This window comes from Pogoniulus pusillus, chromosome 36 (genome assembly GCF_015220805.1).
Source record: "Pogoniulus pusillus isolate bPogPus1 chromosome 36, bPogPus1.pri, whole genome shotgun sequence".
Classification (NCBI taxonomy): domain Eukaryota; kingdom Metazoa; phylum Chordata; class Aves; order Piciformes; family Lybiidae; genus Pogoniulus; species Pogoniulus pusillus.
Window position 1 is genome coordinate 5909770 of NC_087299.1, and position 22500 is coordinate 5932269.

Sequence of the window (22500 nt, forward strand, 5' to 3'; positions counted from 1 at the left end):
CCACAAGGGCACGTTGCTGTCCCATGCAGAACTTGCTGTCCATCAGGACTCCAAGGTCTTTCTCCATGGAGCTGCTTTCCAGGAGGATGACCCCTAGTCTGTACTGGTGTATCAGACCTAACCAGGCCACGCATAATAACCACCACACCGCTGCCCATCCAACTGCTCCAGTTCCAGTGACTCAGAAGAGAAGCAGCAGATCACAAACTCACTGCTGTGTGCATGCAGTGGGGTGGAGCCAAGGAGCCTTTTGAAAATCAACCCAGGAGCTTTGAGCAGCCTACAGAAGTTTGCCATTTCTTTTTCAAACAACACACACCCCAGTCCTGAAAAGTCACCACAGCCACCAGCCCCCTGAAGAAATGCACCCCTCTGAGAACCTGTGCCCTAGGAGCCAAAGCAATCATGCCAAGCAGAGCACTGCCCCTCCAAAGCACAAGGCAAGCATGCACTGCAGAACCAGCAGAGCACCACTAAGCCAGGCAACAGCCTCCACGTACAGGAGCTGCTCACTACATGATATGAACAAACCAAGACTACAGGCAACAAGATGCTTGAATCAGTGACACTGAGGGACAGTTACCTTTGACTTGCTTGTCCTTTCAGTTCTTAACTAGAGAGAGAGAGTGTGCATGTGGAATAATAGGACAGAACAGAGGAAAAATGCAGTTAATGTAGGGAAGGCAGGTGCAGATAATAGGATAAATTAGTGCTGAGGGAGGGAAGGGAAGCAGACAGGGATGTTCACAGCTTCTTGTGGGATCCTAAGAATTTCTGACCAACCAGAGCACTCACTGCAGCCCACAAACAGGTGGATGCTTAGACCATTACTTTGCCATAGAAGAATAAAAAGCAGTTCTTGCTGTTATCCAAGAAACACACTCCAATGGAGTGGGGAATGGAAGCCAGCTTCCTCTTGTTCAAAGCTCTTTGCTAATGCTACGGGGAAAAAAATCAACTGCAACACCAAAAACGTCAAGGAAATTCCTTTTGGCAGCAGAATTTCCAACCCAAGCAGTTTAATAGCAGAGACAGTTCAATGGGCTATGATACATGAGGTGGGGGGGGCTAAAAGGGAAGGAGACACATGTGTCCATAAGAAAAATCCACCACCCACAACCCAACAGAGCTTTTAGTATCTGAGGGAGTACTGAGAGGGGTCCAGAGCTGAGCTCTTCTCCTGCCCACCCAGGCTAAGCCATCAGCATGGATTAAGGACACACAAAGCAAAACATTAGGAACTGCAATGCTGTTGCCATAAAGGGGACAAGTAGAGCCCACAGCTCCCTATCTCTGTAGGCTCCCCACCAGCAGAATGCTAATCAGGAAATGCAGCCATACTGGGCTAATGCTGCTGGTTTCCCTGGTTTCTTGGCCCAAGGCACTCAAAGAGCAGAGGGATGAGGAGTGCTGTGCTGTTTGTGCAAACAGTGTCTGTCACTGGATCATCAGCACCCAGGCCAAGTGACTCCTTTACCATTTTAAAGGTTTGCTGATTCCATGCTTGAGAAGTCAGCTGGATTTAATCAAATTTCAAGCATATCACAATATTTATTTAGTGACTTGGGGGGCTGGTGGGGGACCTGGCACTGAGAATGGGAAACGGTTTCATGTGTCACACTACTCAGAGCTTATGAAAAGCCTAACGCCAATAATTTGGGCATAGAAAGAGTTTTGCTGCTTTGGATTAATTTCAAGTCATGGGAAGCAGCAAACTTTTCCCTTCCCCCTTTCCCACTGTCCTGGTATTTCCCTAAAATCTCAGAGCAGATATTAGGGGGGCAGAAAAAAGGTTAAAAAATAATGTAAGAAAGAAAAGTTGTGAGGAGCCAGAGTCAACTGATCAAAAAACTGGAATGGTACAGACCTCTGTATGAGGCTTCCAAAGAAGCCCACTCTTGGTGGGCAGTCAGAACCTATTACTTAAAAGGGGAAAAAAAAAGAATTACAGCTAAAGAAGCACCAAAGTCCCTTAACTATTCCTGAAAATGTGTCCTTCAATGTCCAAATTCCTTGGACAATTCAAGGAGATGGGGAGGGATTCCAAGAGAAGCTCTCAAAGTGACAGACAAAAGCTGTGCTTCTGAAGTGGCTCTTCACAATTCTCTCCAACAGAGAAAACCCTGTCAAGATCTCTTCCTTTCCTTCCCCTCCCTGCCAAATCCAGCAGTAAAAGCCCCAGATTCCTTATTAAAATATATACCTGGGTTACCCCAGCTCCTGCTTTCCATCTTTACAACCACACAGGTCACGAGGAAAGATGCAGCCACACCATGGCAGTGCCCACATGTGCCTGAAGTGCTGTGGCTGAAGCAGTTTGCCTTTGGCTGGACACACTTAACTTCACCTCTGGGAAATGCTACCAGCCCAAGCCCGGCTGGTGTCAAGTGGCATCAGATCACACACTTTGCTGCTTCACCTTATGCAACTGTGCCTCTAGGTCCCAGTCACATCACATAGACACCACTGAGCACATCCAGAGATGTCTGCATGTTGGAGCTTTACAGAGCTAGGATCTGACTGATCTGCTGTGCTCACTAATATCAGCTCCTGAACAGCCCAGACCAGAGAATTCCATCCAGTGATCCCTGAACAGAAGGCAGCAGTTTGGCAAGTTCTCAGGTTCTCTGAGGAAGGTTTTCCTGTTAGCAGAGATGGTTTCTGATGTGGTTATCCCTCAGTGTAACACAGGCACTGATAGTGGAAATATTGGTTGTTAATGTGGGGTTCCCACAGTCAATCTCAATTTCATGCTCTGGTTTGGCTCTCAAAATTGACTTAGTATCATACCACAGTCACTAAAAAGAAATAATAACCCCAAGGAAATAAACCCCCTGGACAAACAACCCAAACATTGATGACTACAGACAGTTTCACTACTGCAGATGGTGAGCTAGGCACGGAGAGGACTAATCTAAGCCAGACAGGTCAAGGGTTGGGGGGGTAAATAAAATAAAAATAACTACATAGACTTTGGTTTTGTTCTGCCATTGCCAAAAAATAAAAAGGAGCAGCTCTGGGTAGCAAAACAACACAGAGGAGCTTCTAAGTCAGGATGCTATGCAGAAGCTGAGATGATGATGTGATCTAAGGTGGAGCAGGGTGAAGAAAATCTGGTCTTACCAGTAAAGAAAATAGGGGATTTACTTCGAATTTCCTCCAATTTCTGAAGGAACAAGGCGTTCATTTCCCTCTGCAGGGTGCCCGCTTGCCTCCGAGAAGGTTCAGAGCAGCGCTTGGGGAACTCTGGGCTTCCAAGGCTTTCTAGGCTGCTGGAGCTGGAGGATATAGAGCCATTGCTGGCTGCAACCAAGTTGACAGTGCTTCCATACTTGCCACCTGATTGGCACTGCCACCGCTGCCGGGAATGAGCCTTTATTCCATGACATTTAGGTTCAAGGTTTTTCTTCCCTGGGCTGGCAAAAGGCTGAGTGCTCCTGGCGAGATCATCGGCAGTCCCGGGGCTGCTGCAGGGCTGCAGGTCTGAGCGCCTCCTGGGCTGCCCTTTCACAGCCCAAGTGCTTAGCTCTACCCTCTCTTCTCCAGTTATACTGCTATACTGATCATGGTGAAGGAGATCCTTAGCAATAGGCCTGGCAGGATGGTCACTCCACTGGCCTTCTAGATCTGGGCTCTCTTTGGAGCCGATCATGCATTTCATGCAGTTGGTGGCCACTCCGATCCTGCCAGAGCTGTTGATGGCACAGCGTGCAAAGACACTCTGCTTCTCGCTCTGCTGCTCCTGCAGCCGCACCCTGTTAGACCTGCGCAAGGGCTCGCTGAAAGCAGCAGCCCCTGCAGCACAGCTTCTGGCCTTAGGAGAGCTATGGGCCTTACCTTTCAACCCCTTGCCGTGCCCCTCCCCGCTGGCACCATCTCGGGGAGCTGGTGACAGGGGGGCACGTTCTGGCTCTTGCTCAAAGCGAGGCTGTGAGGCAGCTTCCACTTCACAGTCTTCACCGGCCCCTTCGGAGCTGTTTTCTTTTGAGTCAAAAGCAATTTCAGGGAAGCCTTTCTTGGTCCTCTTCTGGCTCTTGGTGGGCGCGCTGGCTGTCCTCCTCAGGAGGTGGCTGCTAAAGGAATGTTTGCGATGGAGCTGCCCAGCAGCATGACTGTCCAGAGAGGCCTGCTTTGGATTTCTGAGAAACAGGCCTTTTAGACCTAGAGCTTGTTTGGCCTGGAAAATTAACAGAGAAAGAGAAAGAAGTCCTTAAGAGAAAATGCAACTCTGCCTCGGGGCACAGGCACTCAGGTACCAACCATCAGCACGCACACACACACACACACTCACACTCTCCTGCCTTATTCTTATCAGCAGCACCAGAGCTAACCCAGAAGCAGGACAGAGATGAGAAGAGAACAAGCAACAGCAACAGCAGCTTTGCAAGATTTCCTTTCTCTTTTGCACAGCTCTTTTCTCAGGTAAAAATTCCCAGCCAGCCTTCTCTCTCTTACTGGTCACTGTTTTCTTGCTGGCATATAGCTACCTACAGCTTAAACATGAAATACTGACAAGAGAAAGTTAAACAATAAAAAGAGGAAACCCTTCAGCCTACAACGATGCAGTTCTGGAAGCTGAGAAGCTTCTCAGTGTGTGCTAAAAACCACCAGGCTGGGGCTGTTGACAGCACCACAGCCCCCAGGCTCTTTAAGCCTAAAGCCAGAGTGCTGCCCTTTGAGTGGTGCAGCTCTGGGGGGCCGTTGTGTGCTTTTAAGCACTAAGCTTTGCCAGGCTGGGGCAGTTTTCCAACGCACTCTTGTCCCACCAGTTCAACGACAGACTGCAGAACCTGGAGGAGGCAGAGGAAATCAGTTCACTGCAGGGGCTCAAGGGGAAGTGGAGACTTGCAGATCTGCTGCAAACTGTGCTGGAAAGTGTGCAGAGAAGGGCCACAAGGATGAGCAGAGGGCTGGAGCACCTCTGTGAGGAGAGGCTGAGGGAGTTGGGGCTGTTCGGTCTGGGGAAGAGAAGGCTCTGAGGTGACCTTATTGTGGACTTGCAGTATCTGAAGGGGGATACAAGAAAACTGGGGAAGGATGTTTTAGGATGTCAGATAGACATAGGACTGGGGGGAGAGGGGAATGGAACAAAGTTAGCAATGAGTAGATTCAGATTGGATGTTAGGGAGAAGTTCTTCAGCATGAGGGTGGTGAAAGCATGGAACAGGTTGCACAGGGAGGTGGTGGAAGCCTCATCCCTGGAGGTGTTTAAGGCCAGGCTGGACGAGGCTGTGGCCAGCCTGATCTAGTGTGAGGGGTCCCTGGGCACAGCAGGGAGGTTGGAACTGGATAATCCTTGTGGTCTCTTCCAACCCTGACTGACTCTATGATGTCTTTTCTTTAAAGAAGAGTTTATGCTAATTGGAAATGCAGATAAATCCTTTGGTTTACTTTCTACCATACAACACTTATCCAAAGATGCTCATGTATGTTTTCATCAGTGGAGGAACACTACAAACAAGTGAAGTTAGCCAGGGTGATAAAGCAGCACTTCAGACACTCCAGTACTTATTTCAGCATTAAACACAGATAGATATTCAGCACCATAAATCTCCCACCATCAGACAACTGATGTACATCGCAGTGAAACAGAGCTCCAGCATTCCTGTGGACATTCCAGCTGTACTTGCCAACTTTTAAAGCAACAGGCTGATGCCTGAGAAGGAGCATGTTGGGTTTGCTCTGTGCCTAGAGCCCCCATACACACACAAATCGCTGAAAGCAGGGAAAGAGGCATTTCCCTTCTGATCTACTTCTCCTCCTTTGTTCCCTTTATTTCCCAGCTAGATCAGCCTCTCTTTAGTAGCTGTAGCATAAAGCATGAATAAAAAAGAGAAGACATAATGCCTTGTAAGGAGCCCGTGATAAAATGTGATCAGCATCCATGCTTGTTGGCACTCGCTGTCACTTCAATTCCCACCCTTGCGATGCCATGTGAGGTCACATTTCTGCAGTGCCAAACAATGGCACAGAAATGTCTCATTTTAATTACAATGCTCTGTCTTTTACTTCCAAATATTCAAGGGCATGCTCATGCATTTCAAATTTTGGCTTTATAGGACTTAATGGGCAGATCTCAGCTTCTCTGTACAGTAGGTCTGGGCTAAAAGCTGCATTTATGACCATGTCCTGCTCAACCTGGCATATGGGATCAAGGTTTGTTTATCTGACAGCATTCAGAATGTTATTTTTATAGCTGATTGAAGTTCAGTTGCCACATGCCTAGAGCCAGTGTGAGGAGGAGATAATTAAAGAGACCTAAAATGGCCTTTAGGAGTATATACTCCTAAAGAAGATAAGGATTGATTTTTCCCATCCAAGGCAAAGAAAATGTAATTTCCTCATTAATAAAGCTTCTGTGTGAGGCAGACTACTTAAGAGTCTGCTTGGATCGTTGGGGATTCACTGGAAAGCTTCAACATGAGAATGGAGAGGGGGAAGTATTCTGCTCCAACAGAGACAAGTTGGCAAGTACATGAATTTATTGCTGTAAAAATGAGACAATATAAACCTTTGCAAGACCCAGGAGAAATTGTCACACACACACACACAAAGACAAAGAATACCCAACAGAAAGGGAAGCAAAGCACTGATGGGATGGGTGAGACACAGTGCAGGGCTCCAGGTGTCATTCCAGCTGGTTTGGTGCATCTTTGTCAAGCTTGCCACTATTGCTTGAATCCATGGAGTGATTCAAGAGTCCAAAGATAGATTTGGTTAAATTAGGAGGAGGAAAAAAAATAATCTTAAAAAAAAAAACGAAAAACAACCAACCAAAAAACGAGAGGGGAAGAAAACCATTGTGAGGGAGATCCAGAACATGTGCTGTCAGCCCCCAGCCCAGCTTTTACAGGGCTGTTTTGCTCTTTACAGCAGAGTTGAAAAGCAACACAAGAGGCTTTCCCACAATTTAGCACACAATTCACTGGTAATGCTTTTGTCCATGTGAAAGAAGTGAATTACAGGACATTAGAGAAAAGACAGCAGAGAGAGAGAGACCCAAAGAAGAGAGAAAGGGAGAGTGGATTAGGACATTTATCCTGGATCTGCTTCATACATGGAGGGGATCTCTGGCTGATCAATGACCCAACAGAACTGATCAAGTCAAAATGTTTCATGAGTTGCAGAGCTTCAAAATGCTAATAAGGAAACATTGATGCTAATGGAGCAAGTAGTCAGAGACATGCAGGTGTGTGGTGGTGGTCACTACGCCTCCCCGAGGCGGGAGGGGGGTACCTTCAAGGCGTCTAAAAACGCTCTGCTGCTAAAAGTAGACTTTTTTGACATAGAGAAGCCCACTGAAATCACAAACAGACAGAGTAAAGGCAAAATAACAGTGAGGGAGGATCTCAGAGATAGGCACATCGAGAAAACCACAAGAAATTCTTCAATACATTAATAGACTATGGCAGAGACAGAGAAAAGCATCTCCAAGGAATAGTGCAGTCTAAAAGAGATTTCAGTGAAGCACACAGTTAAAAAACCCCTCAGATTCTGTTTTAGCAACATCAAACTACTGAGCAGGTGGAATAGCCACATGTGCCAAAAAAAAAAGGGACCTTTTTAGCATGCCCTGGGTGCTGGCCTTCAATCTGTGCCAAGCCCTAGAGTCCAAACTGGAGCATGGCTCAGCTGCTCTGTCCTGCTCAGACCAACACCAGCCATCTCTCTCTCCCTCCTAAACCTTCCCAAGCCTTTTGCTCCATAACAAACAGATTCCTAATGCCATCACAGGAAGCTTCAGGCAGGACTCTAGTCCTGTCAGGATGAAGCTACACCTGCCAGAAGTTTTTGCACTAGCCAGCAAAGGAGAAAAAAAACAGGAACTGAGCTAAAATGTCCCAAGTGACATTCTTTCCTTCTTCCCAGAAATACAAACCCAAAGCTCCCCGGGATATATATATCTCTGCTTCATCCTACACAATCTTGGATTAAAATCTAGCCTTGTAGGAGGCTCTTTTCCTCGAAGACAGTTGATTTTAATTCCAATTAGAGGAACTCACAAACCCAGCCTGTTCAATGCCTCCTCCTGCTGTCACCCTGCTGATACTGCAGGTGGTCACAAACTGCTTTTGAGCCGCTCAGGGCACTTGGGGCTACCGGAATTTCACTGACACTGCAGTCAGAAGTTAACGCAGTGCACTGCAAGGAAAGAAGCAATCTACTTTCCAGCCTTCAGGAAAGGTTTGAAGTTAGGGCTTCGCTTTCAGCTTGGAGTCATTCGTGTGACTTTAGATACAGCACCTGGCCAGATAGCTGTGGTTTTTTGAAGCAAACACTCTCTTCCTAACAGATAAGCAGTGGAAACAACTGCAACAGCTATTACAAGGATCATCTGTCCTCTGCATTTTAGGTGCTAGCATGGAAAAACTCCAAGGCAAATTACCCTAAAGGGTTTACTTCCATTCAAAATGCAAAAGCATAAGGCAGGCAGAGCCTCTGCACACAGCAAGCAGTCGTGGTTGAGGGATGTAACCTTCTGTTCAACAAGGTACACTCAGAGCAGTGGACACAGCCCACCTTAGTTAGATCAAGGTGCCCATGCTGCAGGAAAATAACCTTTCTCCCTGGCTCCCCAAAACAGCACAGCAAGAATCTCTTGCTTTTACTTCCCCTTCACAGGCAGTCAGAAAGTTCTCAGGCTACCACAACCACCGAGAGTAGAGGTTTACTCTAACTGAACTCATTTATCAGCTTGGACCTTCCCCAGCTGGGCTTCCCTCTTGTGACACAAAATCCTGCCAGCTCAATTCTGCATGCAAGTGGTGTTATGTCCCAGGGAAGGCACTCACCTTACCACAGATGTCATTGATAGCCACATGAACAAAGATGGATGCCTCTTCTATACCTTCCAGGTACACGTGGCGGTAACCTGAAACAGAGTGAACACAGCTGACAAGGAGCTGGCACAGGGTGGGAAGAGCCTCTAGACACTTTCCTTTTGGAAACAGCAGAAGAAATTCATCTGCTTTGTCCCAGCTCCTGCTTATCATGAACGACAGAGCCCTGGAGCAGGCTACCCAGAGAGGCTGTGGAGTCTCCTTCTCTGGAGACTTTCAAAACCTGCCTGGATGTGTTCCTGTGCAAACTACCCTAAGGGATCCTGCCTTGGCAGGGGATTGGACTCCATCTCTGGAAGTCCCTTCCAACCTCTAAGGTTCTGTGATCATGAGCATTCAGGCTTGTGCATCACTTAGCCACACTCAGCTACCCAAAAGTCACACCACTTACAAACCCAGCAGACATTTCTTGTCTCTTGGAACAGGCTGCCCAGGAATGTGGTAGAGCCACCATCCCTGGAGGTGCCTGCGGACACAGCACACCAAGACATGGCTTAGTGGCCATGGAGGTGTTGGGTTGATGGCTGGACTTAATGACCTTTTTCCAACTTTAACAATTCTCTGATTTTGTGACTGAGCTTCACCCTTTCTGCCTTACCTGGCATCATGCTGCTGAAGGCAATGGTCCTCTGGCCAATGAAGTCACGGCCGATGGGGTCATGATCCCACACCAGGAACCGAACCAGGGCAATCTCAGGCATGTGCACCGTGAACACCAACGTCTCCTCCCACATGGGGTTAAAGCCTCGGGGGGAAGGAGTCAGCCTTTAGATCTTTTGTTCACAAGAAGCCAGAAGGCTGCCCAGGGGAGGAATGCCTGCACTGCAATGTCATTCTGGCCTTCCTAAGAGCTGGGTCATCATTCCCAGAAAATTCTGCACTCCCACTCGCTCCAGCAGGAGGCACAACAGCAGAGGACTTTCTAAGAAACAGAGCTGGATTTTACTTCAGTTTGGGCCTGCTGAAGAGAGACTTTTGGACAATCTGACTCTCTTTTGACCACAGCAAGCTCAAAACACCCTTCTCTCTCACACCGAGAAGCCAGACCAATGACTTGTTTCACACAGACCTTCACATTACCCCAACTCAGTTCACCAATGCAAGCCCCAAGTCTAATTAAAACCAAGAACACTTAAATCAATTTTTCAGTGCTTTGTCATAACAGGATCTAAATTTCAGCTGCTCAAATCTTTATGAACACCTGCCTAGAAGAGGAGGCTTCAGCTCTGAAAACCCTAAACCCCACAAAACCTTACCATTATCATCAACCACTCTGGTTTGTTCTTTGAAGCAGTCAACAGGCAAGCCTATAACTTCTACTTCAACAAATGGATCTATGATCTGGAAAGCAGAAAGGGACAGATATGGAAAAGGAGTGGCAAAGCTGAAATTCAAGCACATGAGACTATTGTCTTCATTAAGAGCTTTAAACACCACCTAAGTTGCTGTAGCTTTCCACAGAGCTTTCATTTCTGAGAGTGGGTTTCTGAAATGTGGGTACCTGACTTAGCTGAGGCACTGAGAGCAGTCAAATCAGGGAGCACAGAGAACTGGATAGGATGAGCCAGCCAAGTGCTTGGCTGGAGGTAAAACTTATTCTTGTTCAGGGTAGTTTAAGGTACCCAACTGCAAGTTTGATATGTAAACAGCTTGGGTGCACATAGCTTGTTAAGATCATGTAGGCATTTTGACTTGAGAATGTTTCTTTTCAGGTATCTTATTGGCTCCTGACATGGAGACTAAGTTCATACCGGCTTGAATAATCACCATCTGCCTCTCACCTCTCCTCTGTCTCCCAACATGGAATCACGAGGTTTGGGGAGTTGCTGACCACTGATAATTCTTAGAACCAACTGTTTCTTCAACTGGCCAGGCAGAGGATCTTCAGAATTTGGGTTAAAGACACCTACAAGAATGAGAAGTGGCACAATGTCAAAAAAATGCAATTTTGGGGATGACTTCAGTTACAAAAACCTTCTGACTGATTTGCTTTAGCATCAGAAATGCATTTGTCAACCAGCTGTTAACAAGGATCCACAAGCCACTCTTCCCAGGCAAGAAGTGATCCACTTGTTCTGCTCATTTTTCTTACCTTGACACATGCAGTTTGGTTTGAGGACATAGCCACAATTCCCATTGGCACTAAATTTGGCCCGGTTCAGCTGCAGCATTCTCCCTTCAGACTGGTAGTTTAGTGCAACTGTTTAAAAATACAAAAGGTGATCTCACTTCCTGAGCAGCTTAACAACATTCTGGAGCCAGTTAAAGTAAGGACACATAATATTCTGGTGTATAGGACCCAGTCAAAGGAAGGACACCTAAATACATTTGGTTTCTTGGATGAAAAACCCTCCAGATCTATGAAGAAGAGTTCTCTTTATATAACATACATCACATCTTCAGAGAGAGAAGGTCTCCAAAGGAGGCCTCTTGCATTTGAGAAGTTAATTTATTTCCATTTATCAGACAACTAGCTGCATGTAAAACACCTCTTGAAGGTAATCTAAGTAACAGCATAGCAACACCAAGGATACAACTGTTAGTGCAGTCAGGTGAGCAGAAAACTCAGAGTATTTTAAGGAATGATTCCAGAGCTCCTATTGAAACATCCCTCCAAAAGTCCAGCAAAGCCAAACAGGTTTTCTTTTTCTCACCAAGCTGGCAGCCAGCATTCCAGAAGGGCTGGGGGTTGTAGTTGCTGGAGTCGACACGGTAAGAGGATGGGTAGATGCGGGACAGCTGATGCTGGTTGAAACGCAGATACTGAGCTGGCTTCTGCTGCAGGATCTGGTGGGCTTTTGTTTCACTGAAAGATGAAACTTGCCAGCTGGAAGAGACTGTAACAAAGAGAGGAGAAGATAAATCTCCTTATTTCTCTCTTATCTAGATAAAGCATCTAAAACCCCATAGCCCTGGTTCTTCATCACTATCGAGCATCATTTGAATGCATCCCACTCAGACAGAGCCACGCTCTCCTTCTGTGGCAGCAAAACCACAGTGCTCATTGGGGAACATGGAAGTATCATGAATGATCTGAATCTCCATCAAAGAGTTAAACAATAATTCTCCAAGGTGTTTTCCCTTCATTTGTACAAAGAAAGTACATTTCCTGGCAAGCAAGTCTCCCTTCCTGACATTTCCATTCCCATCAAAAGAAGATGCAGAAAACTTCAAGAGAGGACTGAAACATTCTAATGATTTCGTTTCAGATTGGACTTAAAAAGCTAAACTTAAAGCTTGAAATGTTCTTCAGACCATTCTGCCCAAGAGCATAATTGCTGGGAAAGGACAGAGGAGTGAGTTAGGTGGTGTGCAGCAGCTCTTACACAAGCTGGCAAAGACCACATTGTGTACTGCTTGCTACCTGCAGCATCTTGTTTCCCTTTATGGAAGCTCTGCCACTACTCCAGGCTCACTTTGTGGATACAAAATGTACTCAAAAAGCTGCACACAGACAAGCTGTGCTCAGCTCCTCTCCTCTCTCTTACAATCTTATCAGGGTGAGGGAGAAGGAAGCAGAAATGCAGCTTTTGATAAGCAGATATATGCAAGAACAGAAATCTTTGCATTTCTTTGTACTGCAATTATTTTCAGCGTTCTAGTCTGACCTACTTTCAGTTTCAACATCCTGGATGCCAACAGACTTGGTATATTTCACCAGGTCAGAGAGTGCTCTGGACAGCTTCATTGTCTTCTTCTGTCGGTTTATCCTAGAAAGATACAACAAATTGGTTTTTAAAGAGGAAAGAAGAAAAGGACTTATTAACTATAGGAAATTAATCAGAGTAAAGAAATGGACAAAGGTTTTGTTCCACCAAGGAGGTACTTCAGGGTTTTATACCACACAGAGCTGCATTGTCAGAGCAGAGAAGCTGTGGAACCAACATGGAGAACAAGTTCTGTTCTTGCATGTTAATTGCAGCCATAAGTATTCACCTAATAAGACCTGGTGGGAAGGACTCTCAAATTGCCTTGACCACAGGGTGGAATATCTCTTCACATCTGTATTCACTATTCAAGCCCAACTTTTGAATCCCAGAGAAGCAGTAAGAAAGTAATGCTCTGATCCTCCACATTTGCTTCAGGTTATCACTCACAGCCTTATCTACCAACCTCTCAAGGAAAGCTCTAAAGTGTTCTAGAGAGCTCCTTGACCTCATTTCTTACTTTTGAAGCCTGAAGCTTGGGCAACCATTCTGCAAAGGATCTTTGATGTCAGGATGTTTGAAGAGACAATTTCAAAACAAAAAACCTGAACAATCACCTGGATGTTGCTGCAACTTCATTTGGGAAAGAAGAAAACTATGCAAAAACAATCAGCTGGGGACCTGATCCACTGCAGATCCACCTGAATGGATTCACTGGGCCACCAGCCAATCTGTCAGCTGGGTGGGATGGAAAGAGCTGAAAGCACAAGCAAAGTCCACTGTGCTTTGTTAATTAGTCTCAGTGGCACAAAGAGATCCTTCTGATGATACCATGGCAGACCTCAGTTCTAATTTTATCCCAGGCTCTTGTCAGATGCCTGCAGCCTTTAAACAACTTCTAGACCTGGAGCATATCTACTGAGGAGGTACATTTATGTAAGGACCTTTTTTAGGAACAGGGCTGTTAACAAACCTGCTGTAATGTACAGAGCTCCTGGCTACATTTCCTTGAGAATCTGAATCATCTTCACCCTCTTCCAGACTTGTTGCCTTTTTCAATTTGCTTCCTTTTTTCTGTGCCACAAGGAAATAAAAACCAGAAGATCATCAGTGGCTGAGGGAGGCAGCTGGAGCAGCTGGATGCATTTCTGGTTTGTTATGCCAGTGTCACTCACAGAAATGGGCAGTGACAGCTCTTGGATGAGTCGGTGCTGCAGAATGACAGGCAGGCACAGGGGGAAGGCTCAGGTTTTATAGAAAGGCTCAGACCTTTTTGTCAAGGAATCACAAATCCTCAGCTGAAAGGTGCAAATTAATTGTTATGGTTTGGTTTTTTTTCTTCTCTCAGATTAGATCTTGGATGCCTTCAGACCTTGATGTATATGGAAGCTATCTGTTACTATGTACAGTTGTAACCAGTTACCCAGCTTGTCTGTGCAGCCAACATGCCTGATAACAAACCTCTGCAGACAATTCAATTATGATATTCCTCTCCACCACTGTATGCCAAGAGGAAAGTCCACCCAAGGAAACAATATTCAGTGCAGAAATGCTCTCCAGAGCAGCTCACCTTGCGCTTGGAAAAGCTGCCCATGAGTGACCGGCTGGGCCTTTTGCTGCTGAATTCCTCCCCAGACTCCACATCATCCTCAGCCTTACTCTAAAGCAACCAAACAGAAAGAATAATGGAGCAGACCAACAGACAGCACGTGTAAATGTCATCAGAAAGAGTTTGGGAAGCAAGGAACCCACCCTGAAAAATACAGAGAGGAAGGTGGCTGAGGACCCATCCCTGAAGATGTCCAAGGTTGAGTCTCCACGAGGCTCTAAGCAGCCCTGATCTAGTGCAGGATGTCCCTGCTGACTGCAGGGGAGGTGGACTGGATGAGCTTTGGAGGTCCCTTCCAACCCAAACCATTTTAAAATGATACCTGAAGAGGACTTATTTCTGTCACTCACAGAGTTTTGCTAGGATACTCCACAGCAAGACAGGGATAAAAATGCTGTAATGCTGGAAGTGTCCATTGGTGCAACTGGTTTTGGATGTGACCCCACAGTTTCATTGCTCCCTAGACTAAGAAAACACAGACTGTTTTCCAGGTCTGTGCTCAGACCCAGAACCCATCATTAGACTGATGACTGGGTCATCACCCATGGACTGGACCAGCAGTGTGCCCAGGTGGCCAAGAGAGCCAATGGCATCCTGGCCTGTATCAGGAACACTGTGGCCAGTAGGACGAGGGAGGTTATTCTTCCCCTGTACTCAACACTACTCAGGCCACACCTTGAGTGCTGTGTCCAGTTCTGGGCCCCTCAATTCAAGAGAGATGTTGAGGTGCTGGAACATGTCCAGAGAAGGGCAGCAATGCTGGTGAAGGGCCTGGAACACAAACCCTATGAGGAGAGGCTGAGGGAGCTGGGGGTGTGCAGCCTGCAGAAGAGGAGGCTCAAGGCAGAGGTCATTGCTCTCTACAACTACCTGAAGGGAGGCTGTAGTCAGGAGGGGTTGGGCTCTTCTCCCAGGCAAGCAGCGAACAGAACAAGGGGACACAGCCTCAAGCTGTGCCAGGGGAGGTCTAGGCTGGATGTTAGGAGGAAGTTGTTGGCAGAGAGAGTGATTGGCATTGGAATGGGCTGCCCAGGGAGGTGGTGGAGTTGCCAGCCCTGGAGGAGTTCAAGAGAAGACTGCATGAGGCACTCAGTGCCATGGTCTGGTTGACTGGATAGGGCTGGGTGCTAGCTTGGACTGGATGATCTTGGAGGCCTCTTCCAACCTGGTTGATTCTATGACTCCCAAAGCCTTACTGGCTCTTACAAGGGTAACTGTCATTAAATCGTGAGCCTTAAAAGCACACACATCATAGAATCAGTCAGGGTTGGAAGGGACCACAAAGATCAGCCAGTTCCAACCCCCCTGCCATGCCCAGGGACACCCTACCCTAGAGCAGGCTGCACACAGCCTCAGCCAGCCTGGCCTTAAACACCTCCAGGGACAAGGCCTCAACTGCCTCGCTGGGTAACCCTTTCCAGGCTCTCACCACTCTCATGCTGAACAACTTCTTCCTCACATCCAGTCATGCCACAGAGAGTTTGGAGAAGCTGGTTTTCAGTTCTCACCTACTTTTAATCCATCCCTGAACCATGAAGAGAGTGCAGTTTTATAAATAAGCATTAATATAGAATTAAAATACTAATATAAATGCATAGAACATCAAGAACTGAGGAGGGGGAAAAAGCCCAACTTTAGTAAGCACTTTTTGTAACCCAGAAAAAAATATCTTCCTGTTGAAAAGTCATTTCATGTGTACATTTCATGCTCCAATTGCTGTGTGAGCCAGGAGAAAAAGCTTTGTGTATCTGACAGGGATATTCACCTGGCATCATCATTAACTGGAGGAGCTCAGCTCTGAATCTGCAGTCAATAGTGGGTGTTTTATTCAGCAGGCTAATAAAACACCCCCCATAGAAATGCTAAACACCTCCTTTGCTGCAGTCACTGGAGAAAGGTGTTGGACTTTGCAGGAGGAGGTGGAAGGTATCAATCTGGAGAGAAGGCAGCTCCCCGGTGAACTTATTGTGGCCTTTCAGCATCTTAAGAGGGCCACAAGAAAGCTGGGGAGGGACTTTTTAGGCTGTCAGGGAGTGACAGGACTGGGGGGAATGGAACAAAGCTAGAAATGAGTAGATGCAGGCTGGATGTTAGGAAGAAGTTATTCAGCATGAGGGTGGTGAGAGCCTGGAATGAGTTGCCCAGGGAGGTGGTAGAAGCCTCATCCCTGGAGGTGTTTAAGGCCAGGCTCAATGAGGCTGTGGACAGCCTGATGTCATGTGAGGCATCCCTGCCCAAGGCAGAGGGGCAGGAATTGGGTGATCCTTGTGGTCCCTTCCAACCCTGACTGATTCTATGATTCTCTCTTAGCTGGCATGTGGCAGGGCTGCCAGAGCTCACTGCCCATCTGCACCAGCACCCTCTGCATCAAGTGTGAAGCATAATGAGCTCTTAATTGTAGCCAGCTTTATCAGCAAGTTAAAAAGCAGCTTGTTCTAGGTGGATACAATGCAGTAAGAAGTCTTCCCTTGCACACAACTTTTACCTGCTAACACAAGGTGCCAATGAGCTGGCAGGGCAAAGTATTACATAAAGCATTACAGAAAGGAACAACTTCTCTTGCAGATGAAAAAAGCCAGATGAAGAATAGTCAGGCAAGAATGGAAAACATGGCTTCAAAATCCCAGTTTAATCCAAGTCTGACTGGGGGCATGAATTTGGGTTTCCCACATCCCAGGTGGAAGTTTTGGGTCCCTGGTTATTCTTCAGTTGCATTGTCCCAGTTAAGTCAGACTGAAGATGGTAACCCAATGGCAAATAGACTCCAGAGAACTCATCCTGTGACTCACACTGCCTTGCTCTCAGGGAAGTACTGAGCATTCTGCAGCTCAGGACTATGGCAGCTGCAGAAACCTCAGGTAAACTGAATTATCTTTACTGAGGAGTTTCACAAGAGATTTGAAAGCCCAGCTTCAGACATCAACCTTCAAAAGAAACAGCAGCAATGTAGACCAGTAGCACTATGTAGCTGCAGAAGTAAACAAAACAGCAATCAGGTCTAGGGGTAAGTGAAGTACAATGAATCACGTTCACCTTCTTACTGTCTGCTTTGAGACCAGCAGCCTTTCCTGAGGATGGCAGAGTGGCAACTGTAAAATTGTTTGGGTCTTCACAGTCACGGATTTTGGATTCTTTTATCAGTGAGTCAAGTTTCTTCTTTGCTATATTCTCCACTCTCTTCCTGTTACTAGAGGCCTACAAACAAAACAGAATCATTAAAGTAGGTAAAGATGGAAAAAACAACTCTTAGCAACCCAAGTCAGGATGAATGCAGACTGAAATGTTGTAGGTCAGGGAGAAAAGGAGATGAAGTTCTTAATTTTCACAGTATGAAGCCATTGTGGCTCAGGATCAGATTTAGGGCAAGGGGATGAAGTAAGGAAAATAAAAGTGGAACTTCAGAGTTTCCTTTTTCATCCATGAGGCACAGACTCCCAATCCCAGGTCTTTTAAGAGGTGACAGATTGTGGTTTTTTAGTAGGCCTTAAGAATTCATCATAGAATGGTTTAGGTTGGAAGAGACCTCAAAGTCCCAACCCTCCACCATAGGCAGGGACACCTCCCACTAGAACAGGTCTCATCCAACCTGGCCTTGAACACCTCCAGGGAAGGAGCATCTACAACCTCCCTCGGCAACTTGTTCCAGGGTTTCACCACCCTCACTGTCAAGTTCTTCCTAATTCCCAGTTAAATCTCTCATGAAACAAGCTATGATTTATCTGACCTCTTCAAACTCTGGCTTGGAAAGCAAACCAGGCAGAGGAAATCTGGGTTTAAAGCATGAGGAAACTTCACAGCAAACCAAACCATTAGCAACAAAGAGAGGGAGGTCAGCAAAGCAGTGCCTGCTGCTGTGCTTTCACTCAGACTAATGCACCTAGGCAGAACATGTTACTGCTCAACTTAGTTATGGAAGGTGACACTTCCCTTACTGACATCAACTTCTCTTTTCATTTCAGGAAAGAAAAATAAACCTTATCTGACACCTCTTTATAAATAGCACAAGTGTGGGCTAAGGGCAGGGACTTCTGACCAGGGGTGGCAGTGACAGGACCAGGGGCAATGGATTGAAGCTTCAGGAGGGGAGGTTTAGACTATAGATTAGGAAGAAATTCTTGACAGTGAGGAGGGGGAGGCACTGAAACAGGTTGCCCAGGAGGTTGTGGATCACAGAATCACAGCGTCCCTGGAGGTGTTCAAGGCTGGGCTGGATGAGACCTTGAGCAGCCTGGGCTAGTGGCAGGTGTAGATGCCCAAGGGGGTTGTGGATGCCCCCTCCCTGGATGTGGTCAAGGCCAGGCTGGATGTGACACTGAGAAGTGTCCCTGTCCATGGCACAGGGAGTTGGAACTGGATGAGCTTTAATGTCCCTTTCAACCCAACCCAATCTACGAACCACATCCATGAGAGGCCTGACAACAGTTCTGCTTTGGCTTTCAACTCATTTTCTCCCTGTTCAAGAAGGTCAGGGCTTGATATCACCTGATACTTGCCAGGTAGTGACAGGACTAGGGGGGATGGAGCAAAGCTGGAGGTGGGAAGATTCAGACTGGATATGAGGAGGAAGTTCCTCAGCATGAGGAGAGAGAGCCTGGAATGGATTGGCCAGGGAGGTGGTTCAGGCTAGGCTGGATGAGGCTGTGGCCAGACTGATCAGGGGTAGAGCATCCCTGCCCATGGCAGGGGGGTTGGACCTAGATGATCCTTCCAACCCTGCCTGATTCTATGATCCTACCCAGGTGGTGGAAAGCCAGCAGGACCGAACTGCAGCATCACTGGCTCCACAATACCTTCCACTCTGAAAAGCTGCCTCATGCAACAAGAAACACAAATCATGAAGAATGAAACCATTCCAGATCTTCAGCTCTAAAATATTGCCAAATGCTATGCTAAAACACAGTCATCAAGAAAAAACTAAACATATTATTTCTCCCTATGGTAGATTTATTCAGTAAGAAGTTTCTCATTTAGTTTTAGATTAAAAAGAATCAAAATCCATAATGCAAAATGAAGAAACAGCCTGAGGGAAAAGGGACTGAAAATGGAATCTCTCTCTCCAAGGCAATCCAGTTTATGTTTTTAACTGGGTTTGCTGTGTATTTTATAGTTTCCCTAAGACAAAATGCCACTTGCCAGAAGATTAAAGTGACAAAAAAAATTAACTTCTAAACCAGATATAGAGGTAAGGGATTTCAGAATGAAGCAGGATTAAGATAGTTCCCTTTTTAACAGCTCTTGGCTGTAAAAAACAACTAAACCCAGCACTCAAACCTAAGAGATGCTCGAGGGAAAGAAATCTCTGATGCAATAAAGAATCAGGAGACAGAAAATTAAAAGGCAAAATATTCCAAACTGGAAGCATAACCACTAAAACTGTTGCTGGCCTGGCATGCACTTCTGTCAGATCTCTCCCTGGGAAGGTTTAGTACCTAAAAGGCTTGTGATGAATCCCAAGGCTTGGGCCACATCCATCTTCTAGAGGTGGATTATTCTCACTGGGATGGGAAAACTTAACAGACACTTACAGCCAAATGCTCATTTAACTTACATCTCCATTCATTATTTTACAGTCATCATCAATCTCATCAGCACTGTCCTCATCAGAAACTTCCCCTTCCTCAGCATCATCACTGATGGTGGCTGGAAGTTTCTTCCCCTGGAAGGTGAAATGATTACAGAGGGAAGTTAGCAGCCTGCTCTTGCTAGCACACATGGCAAAGCTAACTAAATAAAAGGATTCCAAGCATGCAGGAAGATTCCTACTGACTGAACCTGCATCTGTTCAGATCCTTAAGTATCAGGTTCTTAAAGACTGCTTCTTGTAAAGGGATTTCAGACAGGCTCTAAGTGCCAACTGGGCAGAAATCAGAACCATCACAAACTAAGAGAGGGATGGAACAAACCAAGCAGGCTTTTACCTTAACCAGTATCTTTCCTTTAAGACTTGCTGGGGAAGGGAGCTTGGTAGAATCATCATAGTGCACAGAAGTCAGATCCAGTTTATCTCCCAGGATTTCTGTAAGATACTGAGCCATCTTCTTCTGCTGAACCACACTGCAGTGGTTCTCAATTGACAAGATAACAGGGTACCTGGAGGAGCCAAAAGCAAGGCTCATCAGCTTGTAGTGCACTCAGAGGATAGGGGTTATCATTGCCTGAGCTGTTCCTGTCACAGTGACATCCACAGGGCTGAGAGAATTCTGTCAGGGCCCAGGACTGATTCCCCACTACTCACTCCAGACTGAAGGCTCGAGTTTTTGACAGACACAGGATAACCAAATTCTGCAATCTAGTATGAGGCATTCTTTCCCAATTTTCTCCTACACTATCCCGTCCTGACCTGCACTTCCTGACAAAGAGATTCCACAAGCCAGCCATAAGGAAAACCAAGTAGCCAGGACCATCAAACTCTCATTTCTCATCGGTGCTTCTGCCCTTCTGGGCTCTCAAAAACTCCAAGGACTGAAAAGACTGCACAGGGTCTTTACCTTCCCACTTCTAACACCCAAGTGATAAACCTGTTGTTTAAGCTTAAGTTATTAATCAGTGAGGGGCTGGTACCATCCCAAAGCACCCTGAAGACAGATTTCTGTTCAGAGCTGATGCATTTGTAGGGTGAGCACAGAAGCCAGTACACAGGGCAGTTTGGGAGGGCTGAAGTAAGGGGGATTCATTAATTTTAAACTAATTATGAACAAAAAGATCTCTGTGCTAACATCTGGCCCTCATTAGCTTCTCATCAGGAAAAACGAGGCTTTCAGCCAGACAATGCCTGCAGGACAAAGCTTTCTCAGTTGCTGACTGTAGTTAAATTCCCAGCTTTGCCTGGAGCTAGCTCCCTAGCTGGGTTTGCAGGCCACTAACAGCTATGCCTGCAGCCTGGCCTGGGAAGGAAAACACTTATACGCCTGAAAGATGTTTTGTTCAGTACCAAACTCTGACTCTGGGCATCAGCACCTACCAAAACAACCCCACAACAAATAAGAAGTTGTAGCACAGTCCCAGTGAGCTCTGTAAAGCTTTTAAGAACCAGAAGGCTTTCTTTCCAGAGTGTGGCCATGCATCCTGCTGGCCAGCTTGCCTTTCCTTTATCTACTATGGCTTCGGGCAAACTCCAGAAACTTCAGGCTGACAACCAGTTTATCTGGGATGAAATTCCAGAGCAAGTTTAGTTTCATTAATGAAAGCAGATGGACTGCTTTGGAGAATCTTCTGGAACATTCTTACAAAGATAAATGAGTTTATCTTAATTACAAAAGTAGGCTGACCCCCACGTTTTGACTCCTGGGAGGAGGACAGGACTGTCAAGACACAACAAACATTCCCATTGTGTAATTCTCTGACTTCCTGAGCACTGCACAGGTAGGGAAGAGAACTTATTTCCCTTGAACTGCCTGTGGCTTTGTATTCCTTTGCTGCCTGCCTTGCTTCCTACCCTCTCCTCTCCCTTTCCATCCCTGGAATACACAGAGAGAGAGACCAGTGGTTAAGCTGTCAGTCATCCACTGTCCAAACATGTTAACCCTCTGGGCTTCTACAAGTGGGATAAAGGCAGCCCCACAACTACGTGGAGAATCCTGCACCTACTCAGGCAGCAGCTTTGCCTTGTTACTGCTTGCTGAAGGCTCTATCCCCAAGGAAAACCACTTGGAATTCTGTCTGGCAGATGTAGGAACAGGTCAGACTTTCACAAGCTGCCTTCACAAGGGTGCCAGGGGGCACTCCAGTGGATAGCCCCAAGACTGCATACATACTCATTCTTGATAAAGGCATATTTGTTGATAGTTTCAATCACATCCTTGAAGAGAATTTTGGAAGTCAGAGTGTATCCATGGTGGACAATTGGTTCCCCATCCGGCCCATCCCAGCAGTCAACTGTAGAATGGAAAGGAGGACACCCATCAGGCAAGTGACATCTGAGGCCACTTTCTGTGGTGAGATGAGTCCCCACAGTTCCCTTTAGCCACCCAGGCAGGCATGCACCCAACACAGCAAGGCAGAGGCTCATTCCCACCCTCCATCTGTATCTGCCTCCTCACTGTGCTGAAGGTTCTTCCACTGGAGAACCTTCCTGGCTTTGACATCCTGCTGAGTACAAATGATTGTCCCCATTGTTTGAGAAAGCCCCAAGCAAAACAGATCTCATTTAACAAAGGCTGAGGAGCATTATGACAGGAAGAGAGGACACAGCACAGCATCACTTCCATTATGCTACTGCTGAACCTGAAAAGGAAAGCAGAGAATCTTGGCCGAGCTGCTCACACCACAAGCAAAGCCAAGACTCAGTCACCTGCAGCCTCCTTGGATTTTGCCTAACCTTATGCTTGTTTACAATCATATTTCATGAAATATTCTGCTCCTCTGAAGCACCCATTGGCATGGCCACAATCTAAGCTGACCCTTC

At 46.4% G+C, this 22500-nt stretch overlaps 1 protein-coding gene across 2 annotated transcripts in view; it reads right to left on the minus strand.

Moving 5' to 3' along the window:
- PLCH2 (phospholipase C eta 2) overlaps window positions 1–22500 on the minus strand; it is a 102524-nt gene that overhangs the window by 4281 nt on the left and 75743 nt on the right. Inside the window, exons 9-22 of one of the 2 annotated variants that reach the window (XM_064172365.1) lie at window positions 21851–21971; window positions 20015–20186; window positions 19645–19752; window positions 17130–17291; window positions 14058–14147; window positions 13461–13561; window positions 12453–12550; window positions 11495–11677; window positions 10933–11040; window positions 10622–10746; window positions 10097–10181; window positions 9439–9585; window positions 8793–8872; window positions 3124–4177 (exon numbers count right to left, since the gene is read on the minus strand). In XM_064172365.1, the coding sequence (XP_064028435.1) occupies window positions 3124–4177; window positions 8793–8872; window positions 9439–9585; window positions 10097–10181; window positions 10622–10746; window positions 10933–11040; window positions 11495–11677; window positions 12453–12550; window positions 13461–13561; window positions 14058–14147; window positions 17130–17291; window positions 19645–19752; window positions 20015–20186; window positions 21851–21971 (2634 nt within the window). The remainder of the gene's footprint in view (window positions 1–3123; window positions 4178–8792; window positions 8873–9438; window positions 9586–10096; window positions 10182–10621; window positions 10747–10932; window positions 11041–11494; window positions 11678–12452; window positions 12551–13460; window positions 13562–14057; window positions 14148–17129; window positions 17292–19644; window positions 19753–20014; window positions 20187–21850; window positions 21972–22500) is intronic. The other variant, XM_064172364.1, reaches the window with a different exon arrangement.